This window comes from Ischnura elegans, chromosome 1 (assembly GCF_921293095.1).
Source record: "Ischnura elegans chromosome 1, ioIscEleg1.1, whole genome shotgun sequence".
Classification (NCBI taxonomy): domain Eukaryota; kingdom Metazoa; phylum Arthropoda; class Insecta; order Odonata; family Coenagrionidae; genus Ischnura; species Ischnura elegans.
Window position 1 is genome coordinate 98,248,746 of NC_060246.1, and position 14,180 is coordinate 98,262,925.

At 36.6% G+C, this 14,180-nt stretch overlaps 1 protein-coding gene across 1 annotated transcript in view; it reads left to right on the forward strand.

The window, feature by feature from the left end:
* The window catches only part of LOC124166960 (dihydrolipoyl dehydrogenase, mitochondrial), a 39,470-nt gene that overhangs the window by 12,494 nt on the left and 12,796 nt on the right, over nucleotides 1-14,180 (forward strand). Inside the window, exons 5-9 of the mRNA XM_046544686.1 lie at nucleotides 266-424; nucleotides 3,403-3,489; nucleotides 4,437-4,667; nucleotides 10,517-10,653; nucleotides 10,841-11,030. Of these exons, the coding sequence (XP_046400642.1) occupies nucleotides 266-424; nucleotides 3,403-3,489; nucleotides 4,437-4,667; nucleotides 10,517-10,653; nucleotides 10,841-11,030 (804 nt within the window). The remainder of the gene's footprint in view (nucleotides 1-265; nucleotides 425-3,402; nucleotides 3,490-4,436; nucleotides 4,668-10,516; nucleotides 10,654-10,840; nucleotides 11,031-14,180) is intronic.

The window sequence follows — 14,180 nt, forward strand, 5'->3', positions numbered from 1 at the left end:
TCCATTGAATCCAGAGCATTTTTAATGTACGATCCAGAAAAATGGATAATTTTTTCCACATTATGAATTTAATCTTTGTATGAATTCATCTCCTTCGGCATATTTGCAATGCAGCCTGGATGCACATTCACATTCTTCTGGTTCAACTTGTTGAAGTTATTTTAATCTTTTTCATTGACAGTGAGTTAAATGGAAATGGAAATTCCTCTCCATCCCTCGCACAATTTCTGTACCTACTCCATTTTAATTTTCTGTTTTTCTGCAGGTGACACTAGTTAGTGGGCATGGAAAAATAACGGGAACTAATCAAGTCACAGCACTAAAGGAAGATGGATCATCTGAAGTTGTAAATACTAAAAATATATTGATAGCCACTGGATCTGAAGTAACACCTTTTCCTGGCATAGAAGTGGATGAAGAAAAGGTAAGGCTTACTTCTATATATTTTAATACTTAAGTTGATTTATGGAATAGTGCTCTTGTTGAAGGGTTTTCAAAGAGGTTAAGCTATTTATGGTAATCAGTTTTTTGATGGCATATAATCCAATTGTATTCTGTATGAGTAAGTTGATTGTTGTCCTATGAATGTCAGTTTTGAGGATCAAATCTCGTTAAAGAAAGAGAGCAAGTAGAATTCCACTTCAAGAAAATGTTTTTTGAAACAATGCTCTTTGATGTACTGAGGAAGCTCGGAACTTTACAGGTTAACTTGCAAGTTGTCTATAATTTTTCTGCAGAAATTTCTTGATGTGATAATTTTTGTTAGTTTACAAATATCACAAATCATATACTGTCTATGGATGGCATCTTGATTCTTGTGCATGACCTTTAGACTTCTATCTGTATGGATCTCTGTTGTCTTGATTGTGCTAGACTCCACAAACATTCAGCATCTGCTGGCTGGATAGCTTTTCAGTTAACTTTTTAGGTGGTGTGGTTAGGTTTTCTGTGAATGGTTATCTGTATCTGGGTCTTGTGAGCCTTGTTACATCAATATTCTTTTTCTATTTTAACCGTTGGCCTTTTTACAGTACATGCCAATGCCAGTGCTTTGCCAGTCTTGAATTTTCAAGATTCAAGTATAATTAAAGTACTGCTCAAATCCTGCTTAATTTTGAGCTCAATATACTTGAAAAATTGAGTCTTGATGTTGTCTGGAGATGGCTCAAGATCTTTGCCGTGATGGATGTATGTAATTGCAATGGGAGCTTGCATTATTATGATGCCTGGTTAAGTAATATTCCTTGCAAATATGTGACAATTTCATGTGATGGTGCCTCAATGCTGAGATATCTCTGAGTTCTAGGCACAGAATTGATAAATTAGCTGAGGCATGGCCCTGGCATAGGGCCTATTAATACATTGACACACATATATTGGTAATAACCTATAATACATATATTGATGCAACAAATTTTCACCCTCAATTGTCGGGTAATTCTGCAGTTCTAGCTCACATTCTATATGTTAAACCTTAATACCTACATTTTAATTTAGGCCTAGTCTAAATGTTACGTCTGTATAACTATTTCCATGATACATACATGATTTTCTGATCTAGCTTTCACTATTTTTTATGCCAACTCTTCTATTATGATGTGCGTGTGACTGAGACATGCAAGTGAAACTCCTCTCTTCAATTCAGCCTGTCTTCAACTTCCTTCCACTTTTTTCCCTCTTCCGATGTGTGGATTTTTATCTTACGAAGCCTCTTATATTAAGAAGCTGCCTCTTTAGTTGCATTGAAGCATACGTTGAGGATACGTACTCAATATTGTCTATATATTAGCAAATGTATAATCATAATCATAATCGTAATCATAATTTATTCAACATTAAACATAATACAATGTAATAGTCTTCGTCAAAGAAAAACTAAATCTAAAATATACAATTTAGTGTTTTGCTCTCCAGAAATTCATTGAGTGAATAAAAAGCTTGAGTCACTATCCACGAGTGAAGAACACCTTTAAACTTTCTTAAAGTACAATTTCTTGCCTCTTGAGGTAAGTGGTTGAACATGCAAAGTTTAACATGGTCAAAAGAATTTTTTGTAGTTGACAGCCTACAGTGGGGCTGTAACAGATTATGTTTGAGCCTTGTGTTGTAATGGTGGACATCAGCACCAGTTTTATGGCTGTCAATATTCACTTTCACATTTATTAAACATTTAAATATATATAGACCGTACAATGTCATAATCCCTTGCTGCCTGAATAGTGGTTTGCAGTGTTCCCTTACGTTAGAATTGGTAATAATCCTAATAGCTCTTTTCTGTAGAATGAATAACTCTTTAGATGAGGAAGAATGGCCCCAAACCTCAATGCCATAGGGTGTGTGTGGAGTATGGTGAGAGGAGTTGAGCATTTTATGTAACGAAATTAGTGAACATCGGCATTGGTGTCAAGGAGAATGATGATCTATTTTATTTCATTTGGATTTTTATAACTTGTGGCTGCACGATGCATGTGAAATTTCAGTGGTATATCCTTGGTGGATCATTATTGGAGAAACCCCATGTCCAATGTGTATGACAATTGAAATTCCCAGGCAGAGGTATACTGCTGAAGATGAATACTGCTAAGAATGAATATTCCTTGAAGTCTCATTGCAATCAAATACAAAATTCTGTCTCTCGAGTCTAAAGGGTATAACAATTACACATAATGTGAACAGATTGCATAAGCAAAATTGTTAAAAATAGTGTATCCCTCAATCACATGATTCAACAATAGCACTCTATAATATTAACTGAAGCTCTGTTATCCACCTTTTATTGCAATACACATTTGTAATGTATAGCCTAAACTCTTGATTCCCCTTGTTCAAAAGTCTTCTGCCTCCTTCCCTCATCTGAATCCACTCTCTCTTTTTTTCTTTCCTCCATTTCCATCTTTCTAATCCTCTAATTAATATGCCAATAATTGCAGCAACTATAGCAGCATTTTATGCCAAATTTCCATACATTGAAGCATAAATTTTGAAAGCATGATGTTAAAATGTGTAAGTTAAAATTTAAAAAAAGTCTTGTTCCAATCTCGCTCGAAATTGAAGATTTTTTTTCAAATTCCAGCATTTCTATATCTCTATCAACTTAAAAATCCCTGACTGCTTAACCCTACCAATCACTTCTAATGACATGATTCTCATTAATTACCACACTCATTATAATGAGCTTCTACTGTGTGGTTATAATTTTATATATAATGATGAGCATAAATCAAAATGCTTTGTGTATGAAGTGGAATTTGTTGCACTTTCTTTCTTGGGGAAAGTTCCTCATTAAATAGTTTCACCTTTTCTTTTATGAAAAAACTTTTTCTTACAACTCTACCCAAAGTATGTACTGGTTCTGACATTTTAAGTCAATATTATTTTTTCAATACTGTAACAATTTTTCAGGTTGTTTCTTCTACTGGTGCTTTGAGTCTCAAGAGTGTCCCAAAAAGATTAATAGTCATTGGTGCAGGTGTTATTGGCCTTGAATTGGTATGTTTGAATAATCTATTTTTTCTATTTCTAAGAATTTGCATAATTTTACTAGGCACTCTATTTGCTGCGAGGCAATATTCTCTCTGCGAGTCAATAATCTCTCATATATACCCCAGTATGAATCACTGAACTCACTTAGGGACAGGTACCCAGTGATGGATCACATTCTTCAAGGATGTGTAATCCACTTGTTTGTCACAATCTCATTAGAGCAACCACCAGATGCTTTATCCCTTGCCAGATTATTATTTCTATATTAAATAGTTGTTCATACCTATTGGCGAACTCTGCAGTCTGGATAGAAAATTGTAATGTAGGGTGAATGTGCCAAAAATCTCATTTGTAATGCACAGGTATTCCTCTTAAGACCAGACTAGCTTTTTTTATTATGTATTGAACTTTGCGTGGTGGAGTGTTTGTGAAGTTTGCTAATTGTTAAAATTTTGTATTAACATTTCATAATTATCATAAGCCTGAGCTTGGGTGAAAAGATTTCTTCTTCTTCAAGCTAGTCCTTCAAAATTCATGTTAGATGACCTCCCCCAACTGATATTATTTGAATTGTGGATTGGGTAATTGATTGAAGTGTTTAATGTTCATGATGAAAGTGATATTTGTAGATCTGGTAGATTGACTCCATCATAAATTTCTCTCATTTGTGAAAGAATTTGAAGGTATTGTTGAGAAATGTCCCTCTAGTTGAAAATCATCTATTGCCTCTTAATTGAGCATACTGGCCACATTAACAGTGAATTTGTTGTACATACATCGAAATTATATTTAATGGCAAAGTTGGCTCAATTGATGGCTACTGTGATCTTGATTCCTTTTGCATTTAGAAAAGCCTATTTTTAACCCTGGAAAGAGAGGAAAAAAGATGAGTATATTGCTTAGAAAATTTGGTGAAGTACTTTTTTCTAATGACCTTTGTAATTCATTTTCAGGGGTCTGTATGGTGTAGACTAGGCAGTGATGTTACTGCAATTGAATTTATGGGCTCTATAGGAGGAATGGGAATAGATGGAGAAGTGTCCAAGACATTTCAGCGAATCCTAGGCAAACAAGGCCTTAAGTTTAAGCTTGGTACCAAAGTTACTGGGGCTACCAGGCAAAGCAGTGATGGCCCTATAACAGTATCTGTAGAAAACGTAAAAGATCCTACAAAAAAAGAACAGGTTAGTGTTATTTTTTTCTTCTAAATAAAATGAAATAAGAGAACATGGTTCCTATGAGAATCTATTTTCTGCATTTATTTCCTTCATTTTTTAGCATGGACTTTTTTTTATCGAGTATGAATGTATCAGCTATATAACACTTCTTCAGATTAATATTTTCACAGATTCATTTTCTCTTTTTTCTCCTATATACCCTCAAATTATTATTTTTTCAGGCCTTAATTGAAAATGCAATGTGAATTGTGGTAACAATAAGTTCTTAGAACCCAAAAATCTACTTTGCTTAGGAATGGTTTAGTATACAAGTACCATCAGGGAAGGACCCTATGATTTGGGTGATAGTGAGAAGTTTCATGGTATAAGTTAGCATTGGCTTTAATTGACTTAATGTTTGAATTGTGATATTTTCCTTTGAGGCAAGTGATTTATGGTTTCTGGGGTCTCGGAAAGGAAAAAAACGGCAGAGGCATTGGCTGATGGAGGACCAAGTGTGGTTCTGTGAAATCTATGACGTGGTTATTATCCTACGGCACTGAGACTCCCCCGATTGTTGTTCCATCTCTTTGGAAGGTTTATGCTATGTGCCTGTCGTGTTTTGCCTTAAAATTTTCCATGGCTACAATTCTATTGCAATACTCCTATGAGAGATTTAAACAAAATTGTTAGTGAGTAGGACTAGCATCGTAGAGCAACAGCATATGCAAAGAGAGGATCGGAAATATTTCTACTCCCTCTTCTGGGTCGTTGCATTCACGAAAGTATCGATTTAAAATTTCAGATTCAGACTCAATTTCCTCGACAAATTTGGATCCGGAGTATGAGGTGAAGGGTATTATCCATGGATACAGTAAACTCTCGATTATACGAAGTCAGTGGGACCGGAAAATTGGCACTTCGTAAAATCGAGTTTCGTAATTTCAAACCTTTTTCATAAGTCACGAAAAAATTTTTGCTTTTGTTTCCTCCGCCCTTTTTTGTCTTTAGTGGCCTTATTTAAATGTTTTATGGGTTATTTACGGTAGAATTCTTAGAAAAGGCTTTTTGTTATCGATTTATGCTGTGAAAGATCGTTAAATAACTATACCGCCATAAAATTCCCATTTCTTGTACATACTTCAATATCAACGATCGCTTAAGAAATTCCAGACCAGTTTAGAGAACGTAATCAAATAATGAATTGCAAAGTTTATTATAAGAATTTAATGTTATAAATTTGTGGTTAGGAGCGAATAGCAACTATTAAGTAGGCGTAAGATAGATATTTGTTTCCAACACCCACGGAATTTTAGCGCCAGCCGGCCAACCATACTGTAAGGGCCTAACCGCCATTTATATTGCCCTCTATCGCTCAGTGACGAGAAAAAAAGAAAAACGAGGGCCTTAACCCGCTTCCAAAATAACCTTCGTAAGTTAATATTTCGAGTTACTCCATATTTTCAGCTGAATGTGCTATCTTTTCAATTAGTTATTTTCATTGAGATTCAGTGATGATCATAAATTACGTAGGATATGATTATCTTCTGGCGAATATTTGAAGTAAATTCTGTTTTTGAGTTCTCCGTCCGGCTAATGTGCTCCATCATCTTTGCAGACGTTGCTATGAAAGACTTTATTCTTCATCAGGACCATATTCGTCGTACCGGGTGTGAGGTGCTATGTTCATATAGTGTGTCTCTCTTCTTTAATGCCGACAGGAGCAAGGTTCCAACCGGAAAACGACAGGAGAAACATCTTCCATTATCAGAGAAATAAAGAGAGAAACATTATTATCCGCATTGATTGTTTTCCTACAAGAGACGTTTCATCATTTCTCAACGTGTGTGAAGTATTGGTTCACATGTGTGAATTCCCAAAAATGACACGCAAAAACCTGTACCTTCACCTCATTTAGTTTTCGTGTTCCTTTCTCCGCCGTATTGAAAGTTATGCAAAGGATCATTGACATAGAGAAAAGATTTTCTTAGTTTTAGCACTAAAAAATAGGCGCGCCATAATCGTAAATAAATATAGTGTGGAAAGAGGAAAGAAAATAATTTAAATTGAAAAGTCAGCAGAGAAGAAGAGAGACAATTATAAGCACGGCACAATTTCCCCGATAGTGTAAGATATTTCTTCAGCCTCTCTCCAGTTAAAAACTTACCACCGTTTCCGGTAAAGATGAACCATGCCCTTCTCCACAGTTTGGAGAACGTTCCTAGTGGGTAGGGTGAATTAGAGTGGAATGGGGATTGCCTGAGGAAAGAAGTGTGGTCAGCATAACGAGTGGTGAAGGGGGCAGGAGAAAGAAGGGTGAGGAAAGGGCCTTCAGCTCTGCCTCAGTCTACGTTTGGGGGCTGTATTTTTTACGTCGCACTCAAGGTCGTGTCACCTTGGGGAGGGAGTGAATGGGAAATGCTGGGGAAGGAGGGGTTCGTGATGCGTAAGGTGGGTGTCAGCAAGATCAGCAGAAGGCCGCATGAGGGAGTTAACAAAGACTTGGAAAGAAAGATCTCTCGGCATGGGAGAACCGGGAGGCGTGGGAGAAGAAAGTTCATGGTTAGAGTTAGAAGTGAGTCTTCATTACAATTAGCCTGAAAAATAAGTCGGTGGTAAATAGAGCCCAATACTTAAGATATTTAAGTTGTTTATTGTTCAGGAAGGCTAATATATGCACGAAAAGATATTGCCCAAAAAAATCTGTTATTTTTTTTCCTTTTTGCCCTTCTCCATCGCCGCTTCCACTATGGTTTCTCACTTGCTTAAATGGGAATTAAATTGGGGATCTAAATCGTTAGCCAGATCAAAATATCTTGTTGGAGGGCAGCGTATACTTCTTTTTTATTAGATGAAATAACTTCCTCACTTTCATCTTCGTCGTCACTGCTATTATGACTAGTCCCGGCCGCTGCTTCTTCCGATGTAGGTACCGGCATCGCATTGTCGCTAGCCTGGAGATCATCGTCTAGGGCAATACAATCGTTTGATGTTGCGCACTGTGCTCCTGCTTTTTCCAAGTATTTTTCAAAATCATCTTTCAAGCCTCTGATCTCCTCCGCAATTTTATCCGCTGCAGCTTCCTGAAGGTAAAATGTAACGAATCAACCATAGCCGTGATATTGTAGCAGTAGAATTTCTAGTAGGCTAGTTGTATCAATTACCAACCTCGAGAACATCCTCATGATTCGCTATCAGAGGGAATCCATCCGATTTCCAGAAATTTGCGATTGTAGTGGAGGAAATCAAGTACGTCTTTGAACCGTATTTCTGTGATGAAAGATAATAATTTTATTATCTTGGCCATTTTAGCAAAGTTAACAAAATCGTTATTTCTCATCGCAGAAACACGGCTCAGAGACGTACTTGAATGCCTGATTGGCAGGAGTGAGATGCAAACAATCATTTTTTGATGACTGCATTGATTGATAGATTTTCAAAATGCAGTCAGAGCGGTCACTTTTGGGGAGGGAGGCCCCGTGCTCTGAGGGTTGAAGAGAGGGGCCAGCGAGGGTGAGCTCATCGAGGAAAGGGTCCCGGATTAGGGACCTTTCGAAGTGCTTCGGCGAAAAGTAGTAAAGTAGACTTCGAAGTACGTTCACAGCAGCCTGCCTTGCAAACGTACCAGGTACGTTCACAGCAGTGCAAAGGGTTAAGTAGGAGTGAACGAAATACCCCGCGCGACATTCCTGGCATGTCAAACTACGAAGTATTGTCGATGCGATTTTTACGTATAGGCACGTAAATAGGGGCATTATGTCAGTCGCGATATTTTTACTGAACTCCTACTTCCCTTAAATTCCCTCCGTGAGGTTTTAGGCGAACCCTTTCTCTCCAAAGTTGCACTATCATTTAGGATTTCACACTTTTGATGGACCACAGTCGGAAGCGCTGATTTTTTTATCTACTTATGCCGGCGTAACTAGTTTTATTGACAAATATTTTGCCGTAGTTCGTATAAACGAATGCCATTTGCTCCTGAGGACCGAGCCGAGGTTCGTAATTTCAAAACATTTCGTATAATCGAAACTTTGTATAATCAAATAGCGCCATGTATTTAGCATAGGTCGCCGGGACCGCAATATCACTTCGTATAATCGAAAACTTCGTAAAATCCTGCTTCGTATAATCGAGAGTTTACTGTATTTGGATCCGAGGTATCCGATCCAACCATCTCTAGTAAGCATCATAAAGTTAAGACTGCAAGTGAATACCTACGCATCTCCTAGCACCATACATATCGTGATAATTTAACTGAAAAAATGCCGCATAAATTCTTAGTATTGAAAGAGAAAATTTTTATAACTGTCGAAAGTCCAGGTATACGTTTGCAACACCGCGCAATAGGATAAAGTAATGCTGCAAAGAATTTTTTTCACTTAAATGCTCATAATAGGGGTGCATCTCTTACACTTGTACAGTTCATACACTCACTTATATGATAGTTTATAGGTTTGATGAATTGACATGTTCTATATCTTTTATATTTATCTAATTTTTTCATCTAATGTTATAGTGTTCTCATAAATGCATTTACTATCATTTTACCTATTTGATGTAGGTTTCTTTTTCAATATATATATAACTGTTAACTCTTAACTATATATAACTCTTTTTCAATATTTTTATAACTGGATAAAATCTTACCTCAGTACAAGGCATCAACAGGTTATTTTATCAAAGAATGGCACTAATTTTATTTCTCCCAGTAAAGAAGTTACATTTGGCGTACCCCAAGGCTCATTCCTGGGCCCTATCCTATTTTTACTTTACATTAATGACCTGCCAAAAATTTTGCAGACGGTTCAAGGAGTTGAGCCAATTTTATATGCTGATGATACTAATGTAATTGTATCAGCACCATCGTTAAACAATTTGTCCTTGAGGGCATCTAGAGTTTCTGAACTTCTGTGTGAATGGTGTTCACAAAATCTTTTGAAACTCAATCCTGACAAGTCTGGACTTATATACTTTTCCAATAAAAATAAACCCCCTGCTTAATTGACCATTGATCTTGGGGGATCACGCATACCCCAGATTTCTAGTTCCAAGTTTCTGGGAGTTGTTTTAAATAAAAATGTGTCATGGGACGAACATATATGCAATCTTCGTAGTAGGTTGAACTCTATTTGCTTCCTTATCAGAAGTATCAGGAATACTGTAAGCCTTGATATTTTACTCTCAATTTATTACGGAGAATTTTATTCTTTAATTGTCTATAGTATTCTGTTCTGGGGTTCTTCCACCCATTCTGATTCAATTTTCAAAGCTCAAAAATGTATAATACGATTAATATGTAATGCTCCTTTTAATGCACCTTGTCTTTCCTTTTTCAAAAGGTTAAATATTTTGACAGTTCCATGCATTTACATTTATGTTGTAAGCATGTTTGCTAAAAGAAATTTATTTAATTATATGTCTAATGACAAAGTTCATTCCCACCAAACTAGAGCCTGTAGAGATCTGCATCAAACATATTGCAGGACTTTAAATGCATCCTTGGGGCCTAAATCCATGGGCCTTCTTGTACTGAACAGGCTCCCTACTGATTTTAAGTACGAAAAGGACCCAGTCCTGTTCAAAAGGAAATTAATAACGTTTTTAAGGAAAGAACAGTTTTATTCCGTAAAGGAATTTTTGGGGAAAAAATAATCATATTGAATATGGAATAAATTTTATGTACTTTATGAACTTCTTTTGGTCAAATTATGGTGCCATACACTTGTGTATTTTATTTTATTATTGTTTGCAACATTTATATGTATATGACGTGTCCTATACACTCAACTCATGTATTTTTTACTGTGTTCAGTGTCCTCTGGGCAAATAAAGGTTACTACTACTACTACTAATATTGTTTTTGTCCTCTGTTTCAGCTGGAATGTGATGTCTTATTGGTTTGTGTTGGCCGCCGACCTTACACACAGAACCTGGGATTAGAAGAAATTGGAATTGAGAGGGATGAAAAGGGAAGAATTCCTGTCAACTCTAGATTGCAAACTGTCATTCCCAAGTAAGTCGTATCCCATTTTTATTTCATAGTTTAATTTCAATTAGGTTAGGTTTGTAATTCCCAAATATTTACATTTTTTATATTTTGGTCTGTGTATTGATATTTGTCTTATGTCAGTGCATATTTGGTTTACATATCCAAGCATTGTTTTGCTATTTTAACCCTGTGTTCACTTATGAAATTGCAGCATATTTGCCATCGGAGATTGCATTCATGGCCCCATGCTTGCACACAAAGCGGAAGATGAAGGAATTGTCTGTGTTGAGGGAATAGTTGGAGGGCCTGTCCACATTGATTATAATTGCGTGCCATCAGTCATTTATACTCATCCAGAAGTTGCTTGGGTTGGACGATCTGAAGAGGACCTTAAAAATGATGTTAGTATCGTTTAACTTGCTTTGTTTTATAATAACTAATACAATCCCATGTAATTCAGTTTCAGTGAAGGTGACAGACTTCATTGAAAGTATTCTTCTTATTGACTATTATGTTATGATTAAAAAACTGTAAAGATGTTTGTTGGTCGCTATGAACATGTTCTAATTAATGCTATTTCTATGAGAGAAACTTTTCTATAGGCCATAGCAATTGTTTGAGGCAGCATTTGTGCATATTCTTTTGCTGCTTGCATCAGCGCTCTCAGTTGGTATGTACATTACAAATTAGTGAAGGAAGATTGAAAATTGAGCTCTGGGAAAGCGAAAGTAGTCAACAATGATTGAACATTCATTTTGCCTTCTTGTGGTGAGTAAAATTTGGAGTTTAACATTTTTATTCACTGGTTCCTGAGAACCACAATTCAGTGGGGGATGATGAAGAATCTGAGAATGTAGTTTGCAAGTGTACATCAGAACATTGCACAATGTGAAGACTATATTGTGTGACACCTCATCATGTAGTTTCGTCGCACACAAGTTGCTCAGGATGCAGCTACAGCATGATACAGTTGTTAAGTTCATGCAGTGCAGCTGTACCTCATCTTCATCCTCCATGATCTTTTGAAATCAGTTGCTCATTTCTCCTGTAAAGTCTGCAGGCACACCATTACTTAAGTGGGCTGGTGAGCAATGGCAAATGTTTGCAGTTAGAGGAGGCTGTAACTCCAATTACAGCTCTTGACCAACCATAATGTATTTAATAACCTTCAGGCTTATCCTTTTGTTTTCCTTCCCTTCATTGTAAAATCATAAATTACCATACAAAATCCAATAGCATTGTTCAATTTTGCGATGAACATTTTAAAGTGTCTTGTCACGGCTCCAATTATCCTTCTGCAGGCTCTCATTACTCATCAAATGTGGTAACAAACAGCCCAGCTTCCAGCCTTTTGTGTTCTTCATATGCAAATGTACGGCATGTACTATCGTTTTCAAAAGTATGTAGACACCCAGGAGTCCCACCTAACTGACAGGGCCGTGTCGGTGAAAACTTGTGAGGTTGGCACATAAAGCGACCTGCATCCCTCATTCGTATGCCACCAGGCGAGGATGGAGGCGGACGCGATCTAGCCACCGAAGCTGGAGTCAAACTCCAGAAGCATAAGCCCAATTGGAAATGAGATTAGACGATGGAATCACTGAGGTAACTCACTTCCACACTCATGTTATGCCGTGGGAGTATTCTTTTTCGGTCTCCGTGGCAAAGTTTTTCCCATCTTTATATTCATTCATCGATTCATCCGTTTACCTCTCACCAATACGTGGTTCCGTGGCTGAGTAGGTTATGATTATGATTAAAAAATGCGCATCAGTTACGGTAAAGTTCAGGGAGGGTTCGAATCCGGATGTATTTTACTTTTTCACTTTTTAAAGAGACATCCTGAACATCAACATAATCTATGCAGATGACTCAAGAAAAAGGTAGCACTGAATTTTTTTGTAAACGACTGAATTTATGTAATTAAAAGTAGCCTGTGATGCAAAACGCTCTACAAAAGTTTTAACGTCAAATTAACTACTGGCGGTAATGCCGAAAAAAAATGAAAATTCCGAAATGCATACTCCAGGGAATAAATAAAACCAATGCAATAAGCATTTCCAGCGTAATTTGCCTACCTAGACTACAAGTGTGGAAACGAGTATACTGAAAATCAATCTGCAAAATATGACATCAAGTTTGCCGTAGTTAATTGTCGTAGCATTAAAAACAAGAGCGCAAAAATCAAGCATATAGCATATTACATATTAGCTCTATTTATAGACCTCCAAACTCCGAAATTGGTATTATTTACCAATAAGATTATCAAATATCTGCATTTATTTTGGGAGGCAGCTAAGGTTTAATAATATTAGGGGAAATTTTAATCTTCCATCTGTAAATTGGGATTCTTACCCTGCCTTTTGAATTCAAAGAATAGGGAAATAAATTAGCATGATCTTACTACGCACAAGCAATTCACTCACTTACACCACTACTTGACTAGTCTATGAGAGGAAATAAAATATTAGTCTTTTTAGGATTAAGCCACCGTAAGTTGATAAAACAAATGAATGTTATTGACGTTTTAAGTGATCACAGAGTAATTTTCGCAACCTTAAAAATGGGAGTAGACTCATTTGTAAAACCAAAACGGAATACATATTTATTTGATACGTGCAACTTCATTAAATTTGGCAAGAAGTTTGATAAATCGTACACGGACTTCATAGCTAAAGCAGATAATAAAATCACCGACGTATCATGTAAATGCTTCTTTGAAATTTTACGTCAACTAATATAATCCGTAAAGACCGAAATTGATAGCTAAAAACCTCGGTGGTACAACAACGATGTTAGGAGGGTCCCTAAAAAACAGAGAAAACTGTAAAACGTACTCAAAAGGTCATTTATATTCATTATTACCGGACTAGACATGATTCGTTCATTATATACATAAATGCCAATGGCACTACATTTCTTGCGAAGGTCGTATAACTATCCCCATGTATGTGCTTTGGATAGTTTCAACATAAAAGCGACAGATTAAGTAAAGATAAAGTTCTGAAGAAGTTAGAATTCGTCAAGCGCTATGTGAGAATATTGTCGGACGAGAAAGTAAAAGATAGGTGTTATTTCGCACTCAAATACTGCTACAGGCGTACAGAAAGCACAATTGTTAAACAAATTTGGTTGGGAGCCACAAGAGACTCGGAGGCTACGCACTAGGCTTACTTCATGGTTAAATAAAAAACACAGTACTATTCCACAACCTTATATTTGCAGTCTACTAGTTTCAACGTTACAACGTCATTATCAAGACTGTCAAGTCTTGATAATGACGTTGTAACGTTGAAACTAGTAGACTGCAAATATAAGGTTGTGGAATAGTACTGTGTTTTTTATTTAACCATGAATATCTCATCGTTCCACCAAGTAACGCCTAAATCTGTTGATTTTACTAGGCTTACTTATTTTGCTTGAGCAATGGAGAATGGATATCATTATGAGCGACGTGGAGAACATCATATCAGGGCCTCACTATGTTTCCAGGTCCGGTAAGATAAATAATGACATATCATGCCGAATGGATAGGTATGGGAATTCTTTTC